Source organism: Protopterus annectens, chromosome 13.part0, assembly GCF_019279795.1.
Source record: "Protopterus annectens isolate FY-2018-M chromosome 13.part0, PAN1.0, whole genome shotgun sequence".
NCBI lineage: Eukaryota > Metazoa > Chordata > Ceratodontiformes > Protopteridae > Protopterus > Protopterus annectens.
In genome coordinates, this window is record NC_056747.1 from 334,604,580 (window position 1) to 334,630,311 (window position 25,732).

At 41.9% G+C, this 25,732-nt stretch overlaps 1 protein-coding gene across 1 annotated transcript in view; it reads left to right on the forward strand.

Moving 5' to 3' along the window:
- TMEM59L (transmembrane protein 59 like) overlaps positions 1-25,732 on the forward strand; it is a 537,787-nt gene that overhangs the window by 164,034 nt on the left and 348,021 nt on the right. The window contains exon 4 of the mRNA XM_044053954.1: positions 7,303-7,455. Within this exon, the coding sequence (XP_043909889.1) occupies positions 7,303-7,455 (153 nt within the window). The remainder of the gene's footprint in view (positions 1-7,302; positions 7,456-25,732) is intronic.

The following is a 25,732-nucleotide window of genomic DNA, read 5'->3' on the forward strand; positions in this document are numbered from 1 at the left end:
TTAAAAGCTAAGTACCCCATTGGGGGAACTTTTTTCTTGCTCCAGACCGATGTCAGAAAAAGTTAATAATTGTATTTCTTGTGGGAAGTAAATACCTCATAAGGACTTTCGTTCTTACTGTATTCCTTGCCTAGGCCTTGACCACGACGTTGCTAGTTGTCGGTTTTGTGCTAGATTTAACCAGTGCACTATTAAAAGTCGGTATGATTTTGCATTAAGCTATTTTGGGCGAAGATTTAATTGTACAATGTCGTTGGATAACCATCCGAGTACTGGAGTTCACAAAAATTGCAAAGAAAAAGAAAAAGACACCTAAGAAAGTCACCTGTTTGCCGGTTCTCAGTGAGGAGCTTTCACAGCCCCTGATGCCCGCTACTTTAGAGTCGCAGGCAGCTACTGACTCCGATGTGGAGTTGGACAGGCTGCTGGAAACTCAAGGTATTGGAACCTCGGAGATTATTCCCTCAGATGGGTCTGGAGCCGCTGAGCAGGCATCGGCTTCTGAGGGTGTATTCAGACCTAAGCAATTATATATTCAACCGACTTCAGAGACAAAGACTAAAACACCTTTAAAGGCAAAGAAACAAGTTCACCAGCCACAAGGACAGGCCTCCGTGCCCAAAAAACAGATGCTCAAAATGGCCGAAGACTTAATTACCTTGATCAAGGGTTCCCATCCCACTCCTGATGAGAGGCCTAGGCAAGAGACAGACTTTGAATCTTCAGATCAGGTTTCCATTTTTTCTGATCAGGAATATTCTCTTCCCCCTATGAGGATTCTGATGCTGAAGAATCAATTCCTTCAGCTTCTCCTCCAGAGGACTATTCATTTGGGGAAACCTTGTATACCATGAGGGAGCACTTCCACTAGGAGAGCCAAGATTTTTCAGAGTCTGAGAAAAGGCTCAGAGACTTCCTTTTACTACCTCAACACAGGCCTCTAGCTATTCCACGTGTGTTGGACATTGTAGATGATGTGTTCTCGGAGTCTAGTCTGACCCCTGACTCTCTACCTCCAGCTCTTGTTAAGCCGGACAGATACTACAGGGTTCCTGACTCTCATAAATTCCTTTTCAAATACCCTACTGCAGACCCAGAGACTATTTCTCAGGGTCCAAAAGGGGTCAAGGCTTCTACTGCAAAAAACCCTACCCCCTCTGACAGGGATTCTAGGGCACTGGATAGATGGGGAAAAAAGATTTACACATCTGCTACTTTGGCAATAAGGACCTTAAATTGCCAGTTTCATATGCTCAAATATCAGCAATATATCATGACACTGCTTAAACAGAAAATGATGGCAAATTCCGAATGTGCAGGAAACAAAGAAATGCAGGATTTATTGCATGCAGCTAAACAAGTTGGAAAGCATACTTTGCAATGTGGGTTTGATTCTCCGGAGACCTCCTGCAGGGCCCCTGTTACGGATTCTGTCATTAGGAGGCATGCTTGGTTAAAGGAACAAAATCTGCCTGACCATGTTAAAGCAAAATTATTAGATGCTCCTTTACAACATACCTTGTTTGGTGTTAAAGAAAATGGAGGACAAAGCTAAATCTATGCAAACGGTCAAGGATTTCTTACAGGTACAGCCACCTAGATTTAGTAGAGACTGGACTACAAAGAATCGATCCTTTCTAGTCTAAGACCGACCTCAAGGGGGCAGATCCAGACACCCTAGAGGCAGATCACAGTCGCAAGGATCCTACAGGTCTAAGCAGTGGAGTGCTTTTACCTCTAAAGGTGGAGAAGACAAAGCACAGTCATACAGGAAACAGTCCCAATGACTTCCCCATGCCTGCACCAAGCAATTATCTTCTGGCAGCACCCTTAGAGGGAAACTAGCACTTTTTTCTCAAAATTGGCACATTATAACCCAGGACAAATGGGTTCTAGACATAGTATCTCAAGGCTACAAGTTTCATTTCCATATCCTGCCAAGGGCAAACGGTTGGCCAGACCTGCCAAAAAATCAATGGGCAGAGGCTCAAAAACAAGTCGCAGCTCTCATGGACATGAGGGCTATTCAACAAGTGCCACAGCAAGAGCAGGGACAAGGATTTTACTCAAGACTGTTCTTGGTACCCAGAAAGGGCAAAGCATGGAGACCAATACTGGACCTATCTATTCTAAACACTTTCCTGGCTATACCAAAATTCAAGATGTTGACCTTACAGCAGCTTCTGCCCATGTTGGGCAGCAAGGCTTGGCTCGTGCCTTTAGACCTAAAAGAGGCATACCTGCATGTCCCAATCAGACAGTAATGCAGAAGATACCTCAGATTGAAGGCTGGCTCAAAGCATTACCAATTCTCTGCACTGCCCTTTGGCTTATCTATTGCGCCCAGGGTCTTCACAAAGTGCCTAGCACCAGTAATTGCTTACTGAAGACAAAGAGGAATACAAATATATCCTTACTTGAACGACTGCCTCATACAAGCAGAGAACAAGGACATTCTGTTACAGCATCTGACGTTTGTGATAAGACTTTTAACATGCCTAGGGTACACAGTCAACAAAAAGAAATCAAAACTAGTACCTCTCAAGAGATGATATTCCTGGGTGCAAGCTTAGATACAACTGCCCAGATGGCTTATCTCACTCCAGACAAACAAAGGCAACTGACTACCTATTCAAGGAAATGGCAACAAAGGCCCAGTTATCTGCAAGAAAAATTCTGCAGGCTTTGGGCTTCATGGCATCCTGCATCTTACTAATTCCATATGCAAGACTGCATATGAGGAAAATTCAGTGGTACCTAAAAAGTGTCTGGACACAACATTGCCACAGTCTGGAAACAATGATTACTCTAATTCCCTGCCTGCAACAGGAGTTTTGATGGTGGACAAAGGCTTGTCACCAAAACAAGGGACAGCCATTCTCACTACCCCCAGCCAGGCAGAGCCTAACGACGGATGCTTCAGATTATGCCTGTGGGGGCACACATGGCAGGAAGAGGTATTCAGGGCACCTGGTCCACAAACCAAAAGCATCTACATATCAATCAAAAAGAGATGCTAGCTGTTCAAAATGCCCTGACAGCCTTCAAGGACTTACTTCATCCGGGACAACTACTGATAAAGACAGACAACAGCACGGTCATGTGGTACATAAACAGGCAGAGGGGCACTCATTCTTATCCCCTGTGCAGACTAACCATGGCTTTATGGGACACAGCATTGACTTACCAAGTTCATCTGCAGGCACATTTCCTGCCAGGAAAGGAAAATACTTTGGCAGATTAACTATGCAGAAACCTCATGGATCCCTACGAGTGGCACTTGGATCCACAAGTCTTCAGCATGATAACAAAGAAATGGGGACGCCCCGACATAAATCTATTTGCCTCCCCTCAAAACAATCAACTAAAAAGATTCTGCACGAGGACTTATCACAGACTAGCTTGGAAAGTGGACGCCTTATCTTTCAACTGGACGAACCTATCAGTATATGCCTTTCCTCCATTACCTCTCCTCCCCAAGGTACTCCTAAAAGTCAGGCAGGAGAAACCAAAAATGATTCGGATTGCTCCAGACTGGTCACGCCAGTACTGGTATCCGATCTTAAGGAACTTGTCCCAATGCCCAGCCTGGACCTTATCTCAAATACCTCATCTAGTGTCCCAGCAAAACAATCAGATTCTGCACAGCCAACTCAGGACCCTAAACCTGGCAGCATGGCGGATAATGTAGCCATAGAAACCACACCTCTCAGTAAAGCTGTGATGGATGTCATTTTAGAAGCCAGAAGGCCTAGTACTAGAAAATCCTATGCTGGGAAATGGAAGAGATGTTGCGCTAGGAACCAAGCTCAGGGAACTGATACAGCTGTCCCAAATATTCCTCAGAATTTGCAATACTTAACTGAGATGCTGGACAAAGGCCTATCTTTTTCATCAATTAAAATCCATGCTTCTGCCATTTCGGCTCATTACAATACAGAGCCACCACTCTTCTCTCATCCTTTATTAAGGCAGTACCCCAGAGGAGCCAAAAACTTAAGATCTCCAAGGAGAACGCCAGTACCTGCATGGGACCTCAATTATGTCTTGGAAAAACTCACCTTACCTTCTTTTGAGTCAGCTGCTACTGCGGATATAAAGTTCTTATAGTGGAAAACAGCTCTGCTCCTAGCAATAACTTCTGCAAGACAAGTTTCAGAGCTACAGGCACTCGTGGCTGTGGAACCCTTATCATTTTTTACCTAGACAGGGTTTCTTTGAGAATAAACCCTACATTTATGCCTAAGGTGGTATCCAGTGTAACCCTTAACCAAACAATTCATTTGCCAACTTTTTATCCAAATCCACAGAACAAGGGGGAGAAAATTCTGCATTCTTTGGACGTACACAGACAACGTAGATTCTACTTGGACAAAACTAAAGTTTTCAGAAAGACAGAACAATTACTAGTGGCATATGCCACAGCATCACATGGAAAGACTATCTCCTAGCAGACTATTTCAAAGTGGATAGGTCACTGCATCCATTTCTGTTACTCACAGCATGGCAAACCAGTGCCTAAGGACAATAGGCCACATTCAACCAGAGCTGCAGCCACTTCTGCAGCCTTTCTCAGGGGAGTACCAACCAAAGACATTTTAGAGGCTGCTACTTGAAGCTCTGTTCATACATTTACAAAGCATTATTTGCCTCTCTTCTCTAAGTCCAGGGCAGGCTTTGCCACTGCAGTTCTGCAGGACCTTATAGCCTCTCTTAATGCTATTTAGTTCCAACCTCCCATCCATAACTTAGGGATTCTACCCAAATGTAATGACTGCAACAGAGAAACACGAAGAACATAGTACAGTTGTGTACACTTAACATAAATGTAGATGTTCGAGTGTATTCACTGTTGCAGTCCAGGTTACCCACCCGCCACCCCCCTTATTTTTGCTGGAACTTTTCTTTACTTCTCTAATCTATACAACCTAGATGGTGTATTTGCTTATAGATGAAGGTAAAGCTTATTTTGGTGCATGTATGTTTTACTTACATAATTTTATCCTACCCTTTTGGGGGCACCTGACATCTGGGGCAAGAAAAACTGAGTAAAATGGCGTCGGCTGCATCTTTATACCCCTGACGACCTGACGTCAGGGAAGAGGCGACAGCAACCGATGCAGGACCCAAGACTTTGGAATTCAGGCTGACTGAGGGCAACCTGCCAGCAGGATAACCCAAATGTAATGACTGCAACAGTGAATACACTCGAACATCTACATTTATGGTAAGTGTACACAACTGTACTTTCTTTTTATATTTATTTGCTAATTAAATCCATGAAATGATTCATACTGGGCAATTTCCAGTGATGACTTGATAAAGGTTATACAGAGACATCGTACAAATGAAAGCATAATCATCTCTCTCTCTTTTTTTTTTTTTTTTTTTTTTTTTTTTTTTTTTCTTTTTAATTTCTCCAAATGATTTATTCTATTAGTGTCACAGAACTGGATCCCTTTCTTTTGCCGGAGTGCTATTAGAGTTCATGAATTTATTATTACTTCAGAGTTAAGAATACTCTTCTCAGCACCCTCAGTAGCCCCAAATTGCCTCCTTATGTAGTTAATATGGAGTTATATGTCAGCATGATTAAGTACGTTTGAAAAGTTATTAGATCTGTTGCATCTGCTGCTAGTGGAAGTATCTTGGTGTCTTTATTCCATTTCGTTCTGGTTGCTGCTTGCATCTCCAGGGAGGAAACGTGTTTATGGCAAATATGAATGAGAACCGAAAAACAATAAAATGTAGTCAAAGATGTGCTAAAATATATAGAGTAATGTAAGTGAAAGTAATGAACAGAATTCCAGAAAGGGTTAATTAATTAAATATAGTTATCCTTGAGTAAAAACAGAATATGGGGGAAGATATCAATGTACTTTGAATTTTATATTGGGAGTGAAGATTAAAGAATGTTTAGTTTACCTCAGATTTTAAGGTTTTGTTTTCTTCATTCCTGTTTGATTTCTTATTTGAACTGCTCCATTAGCCACCCTGCCAGTGACAGTCTGATCAGTTTCTTACGCTGGGGAAGGGAATTTCTTTTTTATCTTTTAATTGCCATCTCCTGAGCATCCCTGTGGTGTTTACACTCCAGGAATGGTATATTGTGAGATATGTGGAGAATCCAGCACCTGATTCTACAAGCACAATTTGTCCTGCATGATCTCTGGTTCCATTGTTCCACCACCCAGCCCACTAAGCTAAGGGGTGTCCTCAGGCTCAAATGCCCCTTTGGGCTAACACCTTCCCCTACACCCCAGTATAGAAGCAAGCAGGCTACATTCCTGTACCCATTCTTTTGACCCTTTAGATTCCAGAATGCTATTCAGAGTTTGGTGACTGATGTGAGTCAGCACCCTGCCTCTGCACCCACTGAGACAATTAGTCAGGATGTTTTGAAATTCAGAACCAGAAACTGATGGCAGTAATGTGAAAAAAAATAGAACTGTTCTTGAGATTTATAGACTAAACTGTGAAAAGCCTTAATGGCAAGTAATACTAACTTGTGTGTTCATGAGCAGAGCTGTGTATAATTATAGCTGTCAGTCTTTCACTACATGAAGCAGGTTAAAGCTGAAAGTAATTAGAAACATAAAAGTCAAGGGCACTTATATTGCTATCCTTCATTTAGAAATGTGACAAAATCGAATAATTTTTATTACTATGTATCTTAACAGTGAGAAATGTGAGGCTGCAGAGTCTGTCTTTGTTCAGTGGCAGTCGTCTTTCCCATTTTATCCCAAAACCAAACATTTTACTAGGTTGAGTATGCAATTTTAGGACTGAAACAGGGACACTTGTGAAAATCTGGGACATTTGAGAGGTACGGGTGTGATTACCACTGCCACAGTTAGTGGCAGTATGTAGAGGAAGAAATAAAGAACATACTAAGTGAGATTCTTTGAAACTGATGAGAGGCACTTGCCATTGTGTAGCCATACTACAAATGCATTGGGGTCACCACTTTTAATTGTGGGACTGCATATGTGCTGAGGGTCCAAACTATTAATTAGCCGATTAGCTAGAATCATTCTTTAGTACTTTAACAAGGAGCTGCTTTGCTTCCACTGCTCTCAAAGTCTCTTAGATGTGTAAAAAGTTTTTCAGATTAGTAAGTTTAGGGACTTTTCTACATAAATGCACCTTGTATTCCAGTACTGAAACACTTTCCCTCATTTCTTTATTCATATGACTTCTTTGGATGGGCAAGGTATAAAAAGACTTGCTTTGCTGAGTAACTTGATGACTTGAGTAGGTCCACTGTGGTTAATGCTAATGTATGTATTTTTTCTTTCTTAGTTGCAGACATTGATGCCTAAGCCACAGCCTTTCTCTGTGCTAGATCTAGTCTCCAGTTTCTGCAGTGATATTGTCAGCTCTGCTCAAAGTTTCATCTCTTCCACCTGGACTTTCTACCTGCAAGCAGATGATGGGAAAGTTGTAGTGTTCCAGGTAGACAATCTAATTTGAAGTGTCTCATTTTTACAGACGTTTTCAGCCTTAAAACGTTACTAATGCCATGCTTTGAAAAAATATTTGAATGTTTTCTTAACTGTTACAGATGTACACACACATATGTACGTATATGTATGTTTAGTCATACACACACACACACACACACACACACACACACACACACACACACACACACACACACACGTGTGTGTGTTTGCTCACACATGTGCATGGACTATAATGATTCCACTCTAATATCAGAAGAAAAAACAATTAAGGGCTTCTATAGTGTAAGACCCAATCTTAATAATTGTTAAGCACCCCTGCTTCAGTTTATTAAGATCAGGTATCATGCTAGGCTGTTAAACCTGTGTCAATACTGACTAGCAAACAACAGTAGCAGAATTGAAAACAGATTTTTTTTCTGCCTGTTGTCAGTGTCAGTAATCTGTTCCTGTGTCTCCATAGTAATAAACCAAGTGCTTTATGGCTTTGAAAGCCAGCAAAATATTTAGCACATTTTTTCCTTCTGTAACTAGTAGTAGTACATGAAGCTGATAAAGCTCCATGCACTAGAAAGAATTGCGATCAGGTCCCCGATCATAACTGGCTTGTTATGTGTTCTTGGCATGGATATCATGATTTGCCTCAAGAGTTTCTTGGCATCCATGTCTCGAACACATAACAAGCCATTTGTGATTTGAGAACCAAACATGATCCTCTGTTTAATCTCTTTATATATATATATATATATATATATATATATATATATATATATATATATATATATATATATATATATATATATATATGGATTCACTTTATAACCTCGAAATGCTGAAATATCGAATTTCAGTATCTCGAGACTATAAAACCGACAAACAAAAACCGCGAAACCACATAACTGAAAACACCGCACACACTACACTAAACATCCAACACAACACCCACATCACAACATAAACAAAAAAACAACACACATACACAACTCACACACACACACACACACACGCCCCCCACACCCCCCCTACTTATATATACTAACTCCGAGATCGCACAAACACAACACAAAAGCTCACTCACATACGCACATTCTCCAATCCCTCACACACACTCTAACTCCCACTCAAAACCCTTACAAAACACTCACTTACCTGACATAACACCTACATCCAAACACGGCACCGCGCACCAACAAAACACAAACCCGGACATTACATAGCGCAACTTCATAACTGCGAATTTGACATATTTTCGACATACGTCAAATTTGCGATTATGAACGTTTGCTATTTTTAACATTCGACTTTATAGCTTCAAGATACTGAAATTCGACATTTCAGTATTTCGATGTTATAAAGTGAACCTATATATACATATATATATATATATATATATATATATGTATATATATATATATATATATATATATATATATATATATATATATATATATATATATATATATATATATATATATATATATATATATATATATATATATGTATGTGTGTATACACACACACACACACACACACACACACACACACACACACATATATATATATATATATATTTATTTATATAAGACATAGATTTCCACAAAGCATACAGTATCCTAAGTCAGTTGCACAGAAAAGTAGACATTTCAGATCATGTATGTGTAATATATTTTAATGTTGAGACACAGTGATGTCATTTTTAACCAAAGAACAATAAAGAGCAGAAAAAGTTCATAAATCTTGAGCTAAATCAGTTGAATGAATAGTACTCACATGAGAAACAGGGTAGGACTGAATGTTGTAGATATGCGCTCAGAAAATAGGAAAGCAAAAATAAATAAATGAAATCATCTTTGAAAAAGGAGCATGGGATGCAGGGGGAAAGAAAGTAGGTAGGAAGGAGAAGTGGTTGAAGTGTCTAGAAAATGGAAGAGAAGCAGCTGTTTGGGCTTAAGGACCAAGGTGAGGTATTAAGATGATGTCAAGTGAAGTCAGTGGATGGGAGAGTCTCTTAAATGTAGGATAAAGATATGGTGCTTTTATTGCATCTTGTTTCTTGTAATTGTCACTAGCAGTCAAATGTTTTAAATGGGCTGAATTACAATACGAGATAGGTGTTTGCATATGTGGAGGAAGAGATTTCATACAGAGTATTGTAACTGGTCCTGACACTGCCACATTGCATGCATACTTCTCAACTGTCCAGATTTTCACAGAATGTCCAGATTTTTCCTCATATTTTTCGTCTGTCTCTTATAAAACTTTTGGTTTTCAGGACGATCATTGAGGACTGAAGTCATTGCATTCGAATTTGATTTCATATCCTTCAGAAATTGCATACTAATGTAAAACCCATTGTTCCGTTTACTTTCTAAGTTTATAAGAGCAACATTTAAAACATGACCATATTTCATCCTTTGCTCCCCCCATTGTTTTAGGCTTTGTCCAGATTTCTTGATAAAACAGGTTGAGAGGTTTATGCAGTCATTCCTTTGCTGCATTTTCTGGGCCTCTAACACTTTCTCTTTGCAGTTCTTTCTTCTCAAGTCTGATTTGGAAAAATCTTGTTTTAAGCTGCCCAACCAAATTCTCTTCCTTTCCTGTCTTTTTTTTTTCTCTAACACTACATCTCCAGCTTGCTCCCCACTGCTCTGATATCCTCTTGTTGCTTTTCATAATGTACGTATGTCCAGTTTTCTAAATCCTCAACCGCTCCAACCCTTTTTATTATTTTGGTAGCTCTACACTGCATGTTTTCCACCAGCTTTATTTCCCATTTGTTTGTTTGGCTCCCAGAACTGTACATATTACTCTAGCTTTGGCCTTACCAATGCCATGTACAGTGAAAGATAACCTCAGCATCTATGGGATCTTCTCCTCACACATCATGAGAACATTGTAAAATTACAATGGCACAGGCCAGTAAGATGAATACCACGGTTTAGCTTAGGAATGATTCCTTCCATTCTTCTTCTCCTGCTTCTTCATTTCAATGGTTAGTAATTGCTACTATTTTTCTACAGGAGTCTGTTGTAGACCCTATACCACTCAAGTTTGTATTTTAATTTTTGCCTATTAATAACACCTGTTTACCATCTTATTTCACTGTCGAAATATGCTGCTGCATTAAAAATTGGAGCAGGTTTTCTTAATTATCAGATTATTTTGCTTTCATTTCATATGTGTCCAAATTATTTGAATGGTTAAATAAAATGGACCTTAATATCAATCCATCTAAGAGTGGTGTTTATGTATTTTTTTTATTTCATACCTGAACAACAGTTTGTTTTGGGAAATCAGGTTGCATAGAAAGTGAATGAATACAGGGCCCTTGGGGTATATATAAGATGATGTTCATCATATTGATCACTGCTTCAGTAGCCTTAGCTGTACAGTTTATATTCTGCCAAGGATATAACAGAAATCCAGCTTCCAAAGCTGCAAGCACCTTCCACGCACTCAAACTGTCAGGCAGCTTGAGCTGAGCTGACTAAAAGACAGGTTTGGGTGTTATGCCCTTCAAAGCTTTACTGCCGCTGAAAAGTATGCTCGTCCAAGGCTTTTTAGGATCAGCAATCAGCTTGTGCTGTTCTTTTGCAGGGCAGATAAGTTCCCTTTGGGAAAAAAAAATTCTAGTCAGTTGTTGTTGATTAGTAATATTTTCATCTTCAGTAGGAGTTTGTGTTTTAACAGACTGTCACAAGACTGTATTGGACTTTTAAATGAGAGCACTCTTTTTTATTGGACTGTTAAGTGAGAGCATTATTTTTTCTTGTCCCTTTAAAATTTATTTCAAGTATTTAAAAATATTTCTTCTACTGTGGTGGTGGTGCAGCGGTAGCGTTGTCGCCTCACAGTAAGACGTTGTCCTGTTCGATTCTGAGCAAGAGCGTCTTCTGTGTGGAGACGTGTGAATGGGCATACCTTCGTTGAAGGTTGTGCATCAGAGCTGGCAACTTGGCATGTAAAAATCTACTGCCAATCATTAGTGGACCGGAGTTCCGCTGTGGCAACCCCTAACCGGGAAAAGCCGAAAGACACAACAACATTTAAAAATATTTCTTCTGTGGAGAAATTATATTTATTTTACTTTTTGAGGTGGCAACTGTTTTAAAGTGCTTTTTGGTATGTTTTTCTGTGAAAAAAGTGATTTTTAAAGACTTAAAATTTTTACCAACTTTTGCTGCTTGTATTCCTTGGGAAAGATCATCATTTTTGGCTTGACCATGGAAGAAAGATAGTCCCAAGTTGGGTTCTTCTTCCATTCTCAAAAAGAAGAAGTTAAGCAAACAGCCTTTGCCACCACAACAGGCTAGCAGTTTGCCTCAGCTGTGGGTGGGAGGTGCTGCTGTGGCCATTTGTCGTACTTCAGACCACTCATCTTTTAAAAAAATAAAACCGAAACGTAATGGATTCCGGGCTTCAGTTTGTAAAGTTTAATATTTCAAAACACAGAACACGTAGTATTTTCATCTTTATATTAAACCTGACTTCATCAGTGATGAACAAATCTATGTTTGTATACTCCTTATATAATGTTAAGCTGCCAGTCAGATCTCACAACTGATTATGAGTAATCAGTCTTTAAAAACATTCATTTATCACAAAAAAAAAAATCAACAAAAGGAGAAAAAAAACAGAACATTCATCTATTACCCTGGATCCCTCTGATGAAACACATATAGTCACTATGAACATGGGGTTATCCATGTCCTCTACAGGTGGGATCCCTTCAGTGGGCAAAGGAGAGCCATTCTTGTTGGTCCTGGGAGAAGGAACATGGAAGGCTTCCTTGTTTTGTCCGAATGTTGTGCTAATCCTAGGGGAAGCTACTGCTGCCATGTTTAACATTGTTGGCCTCTTTTTTTATGTCAAAAAGAAGGAAACAAAACATGTATGTACTCCTCCTCAAATTTCCTTAGACAGGGGTGGTTCCCTGGGTCTGACTCAAGGTTTTTTTCAGGGTTTTGATCCTTCTTATTTATTTGCTTTCTGGTAAAAGTAAGAAGTAAACCTCTTTTCCTGAATAGAGTCAAGATTCTGAATCTAAACAGGAAGAGGAAGGGACAGATACAGGTTTTATCCTCAGCTTTCTGCTTCAGACTCAAAGGACAGCTCAGATGTTCTTTGTGTTTCACTGTTGCAGTCATTACATTTGGGTAATCTGCTGGCAGGTTGCCCTCAGTCGGCCTGAATTCTAAAGTCTTGGGTCCTGCATCAGTTGCTGTCTTCTCTTCCATGACGTCAGGTCGTCAGGGATATAAAACATGCAGCCGACGCCATTTTCTTTAGTCTTTCTTGCCGCGAGGTGCCGGAAGCAGAAGCATTTCGCAAGTGCCGGTCGGCCAACTACTGAAATATTCGAGTTCGAGTTTCAGAACCGAAGTCCTCACTAAAGCTAAGTACCCCATTGGGGAAACTTTTTTTGCTTTTTACCGATGTCAGAAAAAGTTAATAATTGTATTACTTGTGGGAAGCAAATACCTCATAAGGATTTCCATTTATACTGTATTCCTTGCCTAGGCCCTGATCACAACGTGCCTGGCTGCCGGTTTTGTGCTAGATTTAACCAACGCACTATTAAGCGTCGGTATATTTTTGCATCCAAGTATTTTGGAAACAGATTTAACTACCCAGAAATGTCGTCTGATAGCAATCCGACTACTGGAGTACATAAAACGCAAAGAAAAGGACAGAGAAAGGCAGTTTAGTTCCAAAATCGACAACGAAGCTTCTCCTAAGCCAGTCGCTGGTTCGCCGGTACTCATTGAGGTGCTTTCGCAGCCCCTAATACCCGCTACCTTCGAGTCGCAGGCCTCTACCGACACCCATGTGGTGTCCGGCATGCCATAAGATACTCAAGGTATTGGACTGACGGATGTATCCCCCTCGGATGGGTCCAGAGCCGCTGAGCAGGCACCGGCTTCTGAGGGTGTATTCAGACCTCAAAATTTTTATATCAAACAGACGAAAGCTGCAAAACCAAAGGCAAAGACACCTTCTAAAACTAAAAAAACGACGCCTGAGCCACGTGCACAGGCCTCTATGCCTAAAAAACAGATGATCAAAATGGCTGAAGACCTTATTACCTTGATCAGGGGTACCCATCCCCCTCCAGATAAGAGTGAATACACTCGAACATCTACATTTATGGCAAGTGTACACAACTGTACTTTTCTGATTCCCTCTTTGGATTTTATCTCCCTTTGAGACTATTTCCAGAATGTGCTAGTGTTTTCATTGCGAGTACACTGAGATTTTTCAGTCCCTCGGAAAATGTTATTTATTTTACATTTGTTGACCGGGATAGTCCGACTGGATACATGTCCATTTTCAGCAGAGGCCCGAGGAAAAAAGCTCCACATAGCAACACAAAAAAAGTGAATGTAGTACAAACATATTTTACATAGATTGACAGATCAAGCAATTTATGACAGCAATTCATCTGTAATATAGCGTACTTACATTCATATGTATTAAAGCATACTTAGATAAATTCCATTGAGATGTCTTACGAAGAGTATAGTGATGGTGCTAGTCAGGAGTAGAGCAAGGACATAGCCAGTGTAATTTAAAATATTTTTTGAGACTTTTCCTGACTAGGGGTAGTGAGGATTCTTGGGTAATGTGGGCAGGAAGTAAGTTCCAAGTTTTGGCAGCATAGTTGGCAAACAGAGCATCCCCTACCAAGTTGTTGGATTTGAATGTTAGTACCAGTAGTCTATTATATGAGAGTAGAGGCCTGTGGGTATAATGGGGGCGGATAATGTTTTTAAGTGCAGGTGTGTTATCTGGTTGGTTGAAGACTTTGTGTGGTACTATGAGCTGGTTGAACTGCAGTAGAGTAGGCAGTTCAAGCCAGCCTGAAGTATTTAGATTATGACAGTGATGTGTCCTACATGCCATGCCAGTAGCAAACCTAGCAATGAGGTTATAACAGCAGGGTAATTTATTTAGATCAGTTTTGTTCAGGTTTGTGACTAGAGGGGAGGTATAAAGAAGGGTAGAGAGTAAATGAGATCGGGCAATGGCAGTTCTAGCATGAGGCATAAGGAAAGGTTTGATTTTATAAAGGGAGCCAAGTTTTTTTATTAATGATTTTGATGGTCTGATTGATATGAATATCAAATTTGAGGTTATTGTTTATAATAACTCACAGGAGCTTGTTGTGGACTTCAGGAGAGATAATGGTGTGATTTTTAGAGTTTATGGTAAAGAATGGAGGGGTTTTAGAGTTTATGGTAAAGAATGGAGGGGAGGACCTGTGGGTGGAGGAGAAAAGAAGCAGCTTAGTTTTGTTAGGATTTAACAGTAGTTGATTAGTGAGCCAATTTTCAACAGTGTTGGAAGTGTTTTGGGTTAGTGTCATTAGTTCAGATGGAGAGGAGGCCGAGCATATCAAAGTGGAATCATCTGCATATTGAATGCATGTGGCATTTGGGATGACTGAGTGGAGGTGATTAATAAAGATGGAGAAGAGAAGGGGACTAATATAGAGCCTTGGGGGACTCCTAGGGTGATGGGTAGCTGTACGGATAGCTTGTCTTGCCATAGGACTTGCCTGTTGTCTACCAGAGAGGTAGGACTGAAACCATTGCAGAGAGTGGGAATCTAAGGAGATGGCCTTCAAGGACTGGAGGAGTAGTTGATGGTTAACCATATCGAAGGCCTTGGATAGATCAAGAAAGTGCTGAGGAAAGTTTGTGATTATTACGACTGTGGTTAATGACGTCAGAGAACGATAGGAGAGCTGAGGTGGTACTGTGGTATGGCCTGAAGCTATGTTGGGAGTCAGCCAACAATTTGATTTTAATAAGGTGGGGCATAGGTTGTTTATGTACACATTTCTCCATAATTTTAGCGAGTGTCGACAGAATGGCTATTGGTCGGAAGTTTGACAGTTCTTTGGAGCTACCTGCTTTATGGAGCGGTATAATATAGGATATTTTCCAGTTCGAGTGGATGGTACCTTCAGAAATACTTATGTTGATCAAGATAGAGACAGGGTGTGCTATGGCGTCAGTGGCTTTTTGCAAATACTCTGCAGGGAGTAGGTCAGAGGCTAGAGTGGTAGGTTTTAGTTTCTTAACTAGGGCTCAGATTTGGGGACTAGGAACAGGTTGAAAACTAAAGCATGGTTGAGTACTTGATATGATAGCACTTAGGTTAGAGCTGGTGGGAGTGAGTTGGTTGGCTAGAGACTGGATAGTTTATATGAATAAGCTTTTGAAGGTATTAGCAATGTCCTCTGGAGGTTTGAGATTGGCAACTGAAAGAGGTTGGGGTGGGGGGTGGGGGTTGGGGGTTGGCCAGTGTGAAGAAGCTTGTTTATTCCAGCCCAGAACTTTTGGGGGTTGTTATGGTGTTTCTGTTGCAGATGGCAGTAGTAGTTTTTTTTTTTTTTTATCTAAGATAATAGATTTTTTAGTATCATTTCTTAGCTGTCGATATCTGAGTTGGTCAAGTGGGGGTTTTGTAGCACGCCAAGTGGTCCATGCGTTATTAGCTGTTCCACAAGCAATTACCTGAACTTTCATCATTCCCTCAAGTTCTTTTCTTCACCATTCCCTCAAGTTCTGTCAGCATTGGAGGGTATGTGTGTCTTTGCCTCTATTTTACATGATAGCCAGCCTGCTGCCCGTAAAAAGGTGGATAGAATGTATAAAGATGTTCTTCGTGTTACACTGTTGCAGTCATCACATTTGGGTTATCTGCTTGCAGGTAGCAGTCAGTCGGCCTGATTATCAAAGTCTTTGGTCCTGCGTTGGTTGCTGTCTCATCTTCCATAATGTCAGGTAGTCAGGGGTATAAACCATGCAGCCGACGCCATTACAGCAGTCTTTCTTGCTGTGCGGTGCCCGAAGCAGAAGCAGTTCGCAAGTACCGGTCGTCCGACTCCTGAAATTTTCGTTTTCGAGTTTCAGATCCAGTCTTCAACCAAGCTAAGTACCCCGTTGGGGAACCTTTTTCTTGCTCTAAACCTATGTCAGTAAAAGTTAACAACTGTATTTCTTGTGGAAAGCAAATACCTCATAAAGATTTTCATTCATACTGCATTCCTTGCTTAGGCCCAGACCACGACGTACCTCGCTGTCAGTTTTGTGCCTTATTCAAACCTCATACTATTCGTCTGTCAGTTCATTTTCGCATCTAAGTATTTTGGTACTCTGTTCAATTATCCAGAAATGGCTTCAGTAAGCCACCCGACTACCGACATTCCGAAAAAACACAAAGATAAAGACAGAGACAGACCGCATAGGTCCAAAGCTGCCGATGATGCTTCTCCTAAGCTAGTCGCCAGTTCGCCGGTACTCAGTGAGGCACTTTCGCAGCCCCTGATACCCACTACTTTAGATTTGCAGGCCTCTACTGAGACCCTTTTGGAGTCAGGTATGCCGCGAGATGCTTCTTCAACTGTGGAACCTGCGGATGTCTCTACCTTGGATGGGTCTGGATGGATGGGTTCTGAGGGTGTATTCAGGCCTACTGACTTGCATATTAAACCAACGCCATCTTCTTCTTCAAGGCCTAAAACACGATCCATGCCCAGAAAACCAATGCCCAGACTGCATGGTCAGGCCCCTATGCCTAAAAAACAAATGATAAGAATGGCTGAAGACCTTATTACTCTAATCAGGGGATGCCACCCTTTTCCCTCTAAGAGACCTAGGACTGATTTTCCTTCTGATCAGGATTCTGAAATTTCTGTTTTTTCTGATGAACAGGATTTGTCCTTATCTACCTATGAGGATTCTGATGCAGAGCACTCCATTCCCTCTGCTTCCCCCCCAGAGGATTTCTCTTTTGGTGAAACCATGCATACTCTTAGGGAGCATTTCCGTTGGGAAAGCCAGGATTACTCTGACTCCAAAAAGAGGCTTAGGGAATTCTTACTCCTGCCTCAACACAGACCTTTAGCTATCCCTCCTGTACTGGACATTGTAGATGATGCCTTCTCGGAATCTAGCTTGGCCCCTGATACTTTACCTCCTGCTCCCAGAAAACCTGATAGTTATTACAGGGTACCTGACTCTTACAAGTTCCTCTTTAAAAATCATACTGCGGATCCTGAGACCATTTCACAGGGAACCAAAGGTATTAAGGCCACTACTGCCAAAACCCTACCCCCTCTGATAGAGATTCCAGGGCACTGGATAGATGGGGTAAGAACATGTACACCTGCAACTTTAGCCATTAGGGCCTTAAACTGCCAGTTTCATATGTTGAAATATCAGCAGCATAATATTGTATTGCTTAAACAGAAAATGATGTTGATTCCTGACTGTGCTGAAAATAAAGAATTACAGGATTTAATGCATTCTGCTGATCAAGTGGGAAAACATACTTTGCATTGTGGTTTTGATTCATTAGAGGCATCTTGCAGGGCTGCTGTCACTGGGTCTGTACTTCGAAGGCATGCTTGGCTTAAGGAGCAATCTTTGCCAGATCATGTTAAAGCTAAATTACTGGATGCTCCCTTAAACCAATGGCAACAAAGCAGAAGAAGTATTTAAAATGATGGAGGAAAAAGCTAAATCTATACAAACTGTTAAAGATTTCCTGCAAGTACAGCCTCCCAGATTTAATAGACATTGGCCCTCTAAGAATTGGTCCTTTCCTGCCTCTTCCAGACCTCAGTCCAAACCCAGAACCAGCAGAACACCCAGGCTTCAGTCCCAAGGTACTCACAGGCCTAAGCAGTGGGGGGCTCCCACTTCCAAAGCAGGGAGTAGTAAGACTCCTCCCTATGGTAAACTGTTTCAGTGACTTAACTTTAAACCTTTCAAGCCCTGCTCAACTGACTGTTCCTTTAGGGGGAAAGATCGCCCTGCATGCAAAAAATTGGGAACTCATTACCCAGGACAAATGGGTTCTAAATATAGTTTCCCAAGGATACAGATTCCACTTCCACTCCTTACCAACCCCAAACGGTTGGCCAGACCTACCCCCAAATCAGTGGGCAGAGGCTCAAAAGCAAGTTCTCTCTCTTTTAAGCATCAGGGCTATTCAACCTGTCCCAGAAAAAGAATGGGGACAAGGTTTCTACTCAAGAATTTTTCTGGTACCCAGAAAAGACAATTCCTGACGTCCTGTTCTGGGCCTGTCTATCCTAAACACATTTTTAGTAATCCCAAAATTCAAGATGCTAACTCTTCATCAGCGGCTTCCCATGCTAGGCAAAAATGCCTGGTTGGCAACACTGGATTTAAAGGAAGCCTACCTGCACATCCCAATAAGGGAATCTTGCAGAAGATGCCTATGCTTCAAAGCAGGCTAATGCACTATCAGTTCTCTGCACTGCCCTTTGGCTTATCTACTGTGCTCAGGCTATTCACAAAGTGCCTAGCTCCAGTCATTGCATTTTGCAGGCAAAGACATATTCTAATATACCCATACCTGGACGATTGTCTAATTCAGGCAGAAAGCCAGGACATACTATTAAATCATCTGGCATTTGTAAAGAAATTGCTAACCTGTCTGGGGTACACCATAAACGAAAAGAAGTCACATCTTGTACCATGCCAACAAATTGTATTCCTGGGAGCAAGCTTGAATACAACTGCCCAGATGGCCTACCTCATGCCAGAGAAACAAGTTCATTTGACAGCCTACTTCAAACTACTGGCCACAAAGACCCACCTATCTGCAAGGAAAATACTGCAAGTTCTGGGGTTCATGGCATCTTGCATTCTACTAATTCCATATGCAAGACTGCATGTGAGGAAACTACAATGGTATCTAAAATGCGTATGGTGTCAACATTCTCAGGATCTAGAATCAATGATTCCTGTCATACCTTGTCTAAACATAGAGTTTCTTTGGTGGGCAGAGGCCTGCCACCAAAACAAGGGACTACGATTCACTCTACCCCCTGCCGCCCAAAGCCTAACAGATTCATCAGAATATGCGTGGGGGGCTCACTTGGCAGGGCAGTGCATTCAGGTCAAATGCACCTGCATATCAATCAAAAAGAAATGTTAGCTGTACAGAATGGTCTGACAGCCTTCAAGGACCACATTCTTCCAGGACAATTATTGGTAAAGACGGACAACACCACTGTTATGTGGTACATAAACAAGCGGGGGGAACCCACTCATACCCTCTCTGCAGACTAGCCATGGCTCTGTGGAACACAGCCTTGGGCTACCAAGTGGAACTACAGGCTCAATTCCTGCCAGGAAAGCTAAATACACTGGCAGATGACCTAAGCAGAAATCTCATGGACCCACACGAGTGGAAACTGGAACCAAAGATATTCAACATGTTGAGAAACAAATGGGGGAGCCAGCGATAGACCTGTTTGCCTCCCCTCAGAACTACCAATTAGACAAATTCTGCACAAGGACTCCCCACAAACAAGCTTGGAAAGTGGATGCCCTGTCTTTCACCTGGAAAAACCTATCAGTTTATGCCTTTCCCCCTCTGCATCTCCTCTCCAAAGTGCTACTAAAGATCGAACAGGACAAACCAAGGACAATACTGATTGCATCAGACTGGCCACGACAACACTGGTACCCACTCTTGTGCAGTGTGTCACTGCTGGCACCATGGCATCTGCCTCAGACCCCCGCCCTGCTGTCTCAGCAGGAGGGCCAGATTCTGCACCCACAGCTAAAAACCCTGAACCTTGCAGCCTGGCTAATTACCTGATCTCTCCGTTACCATCCCTCAGTAAGCAAGTGATGGATGTCATTCTGGAGGCAAGGAGGCCTAGTACTAGAAAATTCTATGCTGAAAAATGGAAAAGATTCTGTTCCTGGAGCCAAACTCAGGGGATGGGCACAGCAGTGCCCAATTTACCTCGTATTCTTGAATACTTAACTGAGATGCTTCACAAGGGCCTTTCCTTTTCTTCCATCAAAATCCATGCCTCAGCCATTTCAGCACATTACAATACAGAACGACCCCTCTTCTCTCATCCACTGCTGAAGTAATTCCTCAGAGGGGCCAAAAACTTAAGACCACCCAGGAGAGCCCCTACTCCAGCCTGGGACCTTGACTTTGTATTGGTAAGGCTCACTCTACCTCCCTTTGAGCCAGCTGCAAATGCAGAGTTGAAATTCCTTTCTTGGAAAACAGCCTTCCTTCTAGCTATCACTTTAGCAAGAAGGGTGTCTGAATTACAGGCCCTCATGGCAGTGGAGCCTTTCATCATGTTTCATGCGGACAGGGTGTCCCCTCGGGACCAATCCCTCATTTATGCTCAAGGTGGTATCCTGTTTGGCCCTTAATCAGTCTATTCATTTGCCAACCTTCTTTTCCAATCCACAGAACAAAGGGGAATGAATACTGCACTCCTTGGACGTGCACAGACAACTTAGATTTTACTTGGACAGGACTAAGCTTCTCAGGAAATCTGAATAGCTGCTGGTTGCATTTGCTGCAGGGGCAGAGGGGAAGGCCATTTCAAAGCAAACCATTTCTAAGTGGATAGGCTATTGTATTCATTTCTGCTATAAGCACCATGGAAATCCTACCCCACAGGGAATAAGACCACATTCAACCAAGGCTGCATCTACCTCTGCAGCCTTTCTAAGAGGTGTTCCTACCAGGGACATCCTAGAAGCTGCTACTTGGAGTTCTGTGCATACCTTTACCAAGCATTACCACTTGCCAATTTTTTCTAAATCCAGAGCTGGCTTTGCCACTGCTGTCTTGCAGGGCCTTATAGCTGGTCCTAATGCTGTCTAATTGCCTCCTCCCATCCTTAGCTTTGGGAATCTAACCAAATGTGATGACTGCAACAGTGAAACATGAAGAACATAGTACAGTTGTGTACACTTACCATAAATTTAGATGTTCGAGTTAATTCACTGTTGCAGTCCTGGTTACCCTCCCTCCAGCCCCATGACTTCTATTGACTATACCTCTATTCTTGTTTACTATGCTTAAAGCTTTTTGGTGTATTTGCTTTTTTGTTGGAGGTGTAACCTTGTATATAATTGCTTCCCATTATGGGGACACTTGACATCTGGGGGCAAGAAAAACTGATGTAATGGCGTCGGCTGCATGCGTTATACCCCTGACTACCTGATGTCATGGAAGATGAGACAGCAACCAATGCAGGACCTAAGACTTTGATAATCAGGCCGACTGAGGGCTATCTGCAAGCAGATAACCCAAATGTGATGACTGCAACAGTGAATACACTCAAACATCTACATTCACGGTAAGTGTACACAACTGTACTTTCTTCAATTTTTTTAAATTTTTATACACTCTTCCCCAACCTCACCCAGCAGCTTTAGCTTTAGTTATTCCTACTGCTATTAAAAAAGAAGTTATGTACCCACTGTAAAGTTCCATCTGTGTTGACCATTTTATTCTTCCTCAGCTAATCGGTTTGTATCCAGTTCGGCCATTACACTAACTCGTGGCCATCAAAAAACTCCCAATCTCCTTCCCTACCCATAATGCATCAATCCCTAACATCTCTCAGATCTTGTTTGCTGCTTGACAGGAAGACTGTTATAATAAGCCTTATAATGGAGCTCAACACAAAGGACAGTATTGTCTTTGAAGCCTCTCATTCCTCCATAAGTCATTCATTAAAAATGATGGTGGTTGGTGGGTGGGGCGTTGAAGAAGAAAGAAAATGGACAACACATATAGAACATTACGGTGAGTACATAACTTCTTTATCTGATGTTGTCCATTTTCATTCATTCCTCAACAAACGGGACAGAGTCTCCACTTACCTAAAATCCTGAGTGGACTCTAAGGAAGGATATTCCTGAGTATGGTGACCAAAGGGTTGCTCTTCCCCATGAGACCAGATCTTCTTTGTAATGAGTGATAAAAGTTTGATGATTTGACGAAGTTGCAGCCGCACATCTATCATCCATAGAAACTCTAGACTTGAACACAGAAGAAGTTGCCATAGATCTAGTTGAATGATCTTTTAAAGATTTTGGTAAAGGGAGATTCAACTTGTTATAGACTAATTAAATGCAATCTGTCAACCATCTAGCTAGAGTTACCTTTGTAACTGATTCACCCAAGTTAGTATCTGCAAAGGAGATAAAAAGCTGACTTGTCTTTCTAATTTCTTTTGTTCTGCACAAGTAAAAACGCAATTGTCTATGGATATCCAATAAATGCAACATATATTACCCTTTATTTGCAAATTTTGGATAGAATACTGGCAAGTTACTGGATCGGTTGATGTTGTATTCTGATGCTACCTTAGAAAGGAAGGAAGCATTGGTATGTAACATGACCCTGTCCTTATGAAAAATCAAATATGGAGGCTTAGAAGGTAATGCTTGAAGTTCTGAAATTCTTCTAGCAGATGTAACTGCAACTAGAAAGATAATTTTCCAGGTTAGGAATTTAAGATCACACTTAAATCCGCTAAAGATCCACTAAAACTTAACTTTTTAGAGAGGTAAAACTTAAGTTACCTACTTTCACATCTAACTCCTCTAGTGCACACTGCAGTGTTTAGGATAAACCATTTTTTTTCATCTTACCTGTAAGCATTCCTGTGACTAGCACTTGCTTTAAAATCTGCTGGAATGCACTAGGAAGCCTTAAACTGATACAAGCACTCACTCTCCTTGTTAATAAGGAGAATTTAACTGTAGGCACTAAACAGCCTATAATTGCAAGGTACCTTGCTAAGGTAAGGGAAAACAGCCCTTGTACTTTACAAAAAAAAAAGTGCCAAACCAGGCATGTCCAAGGGTCAGCGTCTGGTGATTTCTCCTGTCCACCTGGTGAATCTGGGCATACTGGGGCAATGCAGCAATTGCCTCATGTACACAGACAACCCTCTCCTCCTACCACCCAGCACTACAACCTGCGAGAGATACACTTACATAGCTAGACTGGAAGCAAAGCTCTCTCCACCTAAGATTGTGCTAGACTGTCAAGAGGAGAAGGTTAACACCCACACTACACCTCAAGCAACACATAGCCCTTCCAAACCCACACCACCAACACCCTCACATAGCAACACTACACCCTCATATGCGTAGGCCCTTAACAGTATCCTGCCCAAGCAACAGGGACCTCCGAAGTTGAAACGCAAACAAACGCCAATCACACCTAAAGTGTCACATAGCTCACAACACCAGTGTGCTACCCAACAACAGCCCCTAAGGCAAGACAACCTACCCAATACTTTAGCCATAGGTGACTGTATAGTCAGGCACACTGATGTCCCACTCACTAGACTGAACAAGGAGAAAATTACAGTCAGCTGCCTGTCGGGTGCCAGGATCCACCATATAACGCATGCACTCAAGTCATTCCACAACAAGTACAAATATGACTCTGTCATTGTCCATGTTGGAGTGAATGATTTGAGATGTACGTCCCTGGACTACATAAAAAGAGACATGGAAGAACTCTCAGATCATGTGGCCCAGGCAGGTATGACCCTAGCCCTGAGTAGCATCCTGCCTTCACCCAGAATGATACCACAGTATAAGGACAAAATGATTGACTTCAACAATTGGCTAAGCTTCTGGTGTCATTCAAAGGAGACCCAGTATCTGTCTGCCTGGGACGACATGATCACCAGACCACTATGCTTTGCCAGATCGCCCCTGGGATTCAGGATACTGGCTAAGGCTCTTGCCGCCCCTACAGTGCATTTTTTAGGCAAAGTTCAAAGGACAAAACCACCACCGTGACAGGTACAAGCATGCAAAATCTGAAGGTAATGCTAGAAGTCTAAACCTCAAAATGCACTCTCGAGGCACTCCTAAAAATGGAGAACATCGATATCTGTGCAGTAACTGAGACCTCGTTCAAGGTTCCAGAGAGCACCCCTGCAATACCAGGCTACAACTCTTATCCACATTTTTTGACCACCAAACCAGGACCGAAAAACTAAAGGTGGAGAAGTGTCTATATTCACCAAGGATATTCACACCCCCAGGCTAGTTGCCCGACACAATGCATCTGAAATTCTCCAGATGCAACTAACACTAGGTAAGACTGCAATCCAAATTGTAGCTTGCTACAGATCCTCCCACCATGCCCCAAGATTCTCACTACACCTTTCTAAACATACTGGAAATTATTAAGATACAACCAAACACCCTAATACTGGGTGATTTCAACTACCCTGCCATTAACTGGGACAACTACTTGTGTACCAACACCTTTGCCCAACAGTTCTTGGAATTCATAAATTTCAATGCCTTGGATCAACTAATCCATAGTCCCACCAGGGGCTCCAATATCCTAGACCTGGTCATTACCAGTATGGGAAATCGATGCTCCACACCTATGGTTACCCCCTTGTTGGTCAGGTCTGACCATAAGCTAGTCAACCTTGACATCCACATCCCTCCCCCACCCCCCAGTAAGGAAACCTCCGTAAAAAACTTCTAAAAATCCAACTTCATGCTACTTAAGTCAGAAGTGACTAACTTCATGACACCCATACAAACGGGAACTGAAAGTTCGACTGATGAATCCTACACTAAGGCACTGTACGAGCACATCCACTCGTGCATGAATCGTGCCATCCCAAACAGAACCAAGACACTCTCCTCCAAAAAGGAAGCCGATCTGGTGGTCCCCTGCCATAAACAAACTTTAGAACAAAAGGAACAAACTGTTGCAGAAAAGAGGAAACTCCCAGGATGCAAAAAACTCCCTTACCAGCCTCTAAGAAGCTGAGATCCCTCATAAAATCCTTTAAAGCTAGTTACGAAAAAAAAATTGCCAAAGATTCCAAAGACAACGGCAAGGCATTATATAGCTATGTCAAGAATCTAAATGGCAATGCTCAGATCTGCTCTGAGCTACAACAGAATGGCATTAAATATACTGATCCCAAGGATATTGCCAATATCCTGGAAGGCTGATTCAGTGCCAACTTCACCCCCCCCAAAGGGCCCATCTCAATAACGAAAGATTGACAAATTCTGGTATTAACGGCCACAATGGTAAAAAAACGCACTCTCCAAAGCTAAGAATACAGCATCCATGGGACCAGACGACATCCTGGGCTGTGTACTACATGAACTACAAAATGAACTGGCCCCTCACCTAAGTGTCATGTTTAATCATAGCCTCACCTCGGGCTTCATGCCCACTGAGTGGAGCACAGCTACAGTTATCCCACTCCACAAGAGGGGATCCATCTTGGATCCTGGGAACTACCGCCCCATCAGTCTGATGAGCCTGATCTGCAAGGCCATGGAATGTATTATCATGGAACTTATAAACAAAGACATTGGCAACCTTCAAACACTGGACCCCACCCAGTTTGGGTTTGTGAAGGGCGGATCTTGTCTCCTGAATCTGATTGA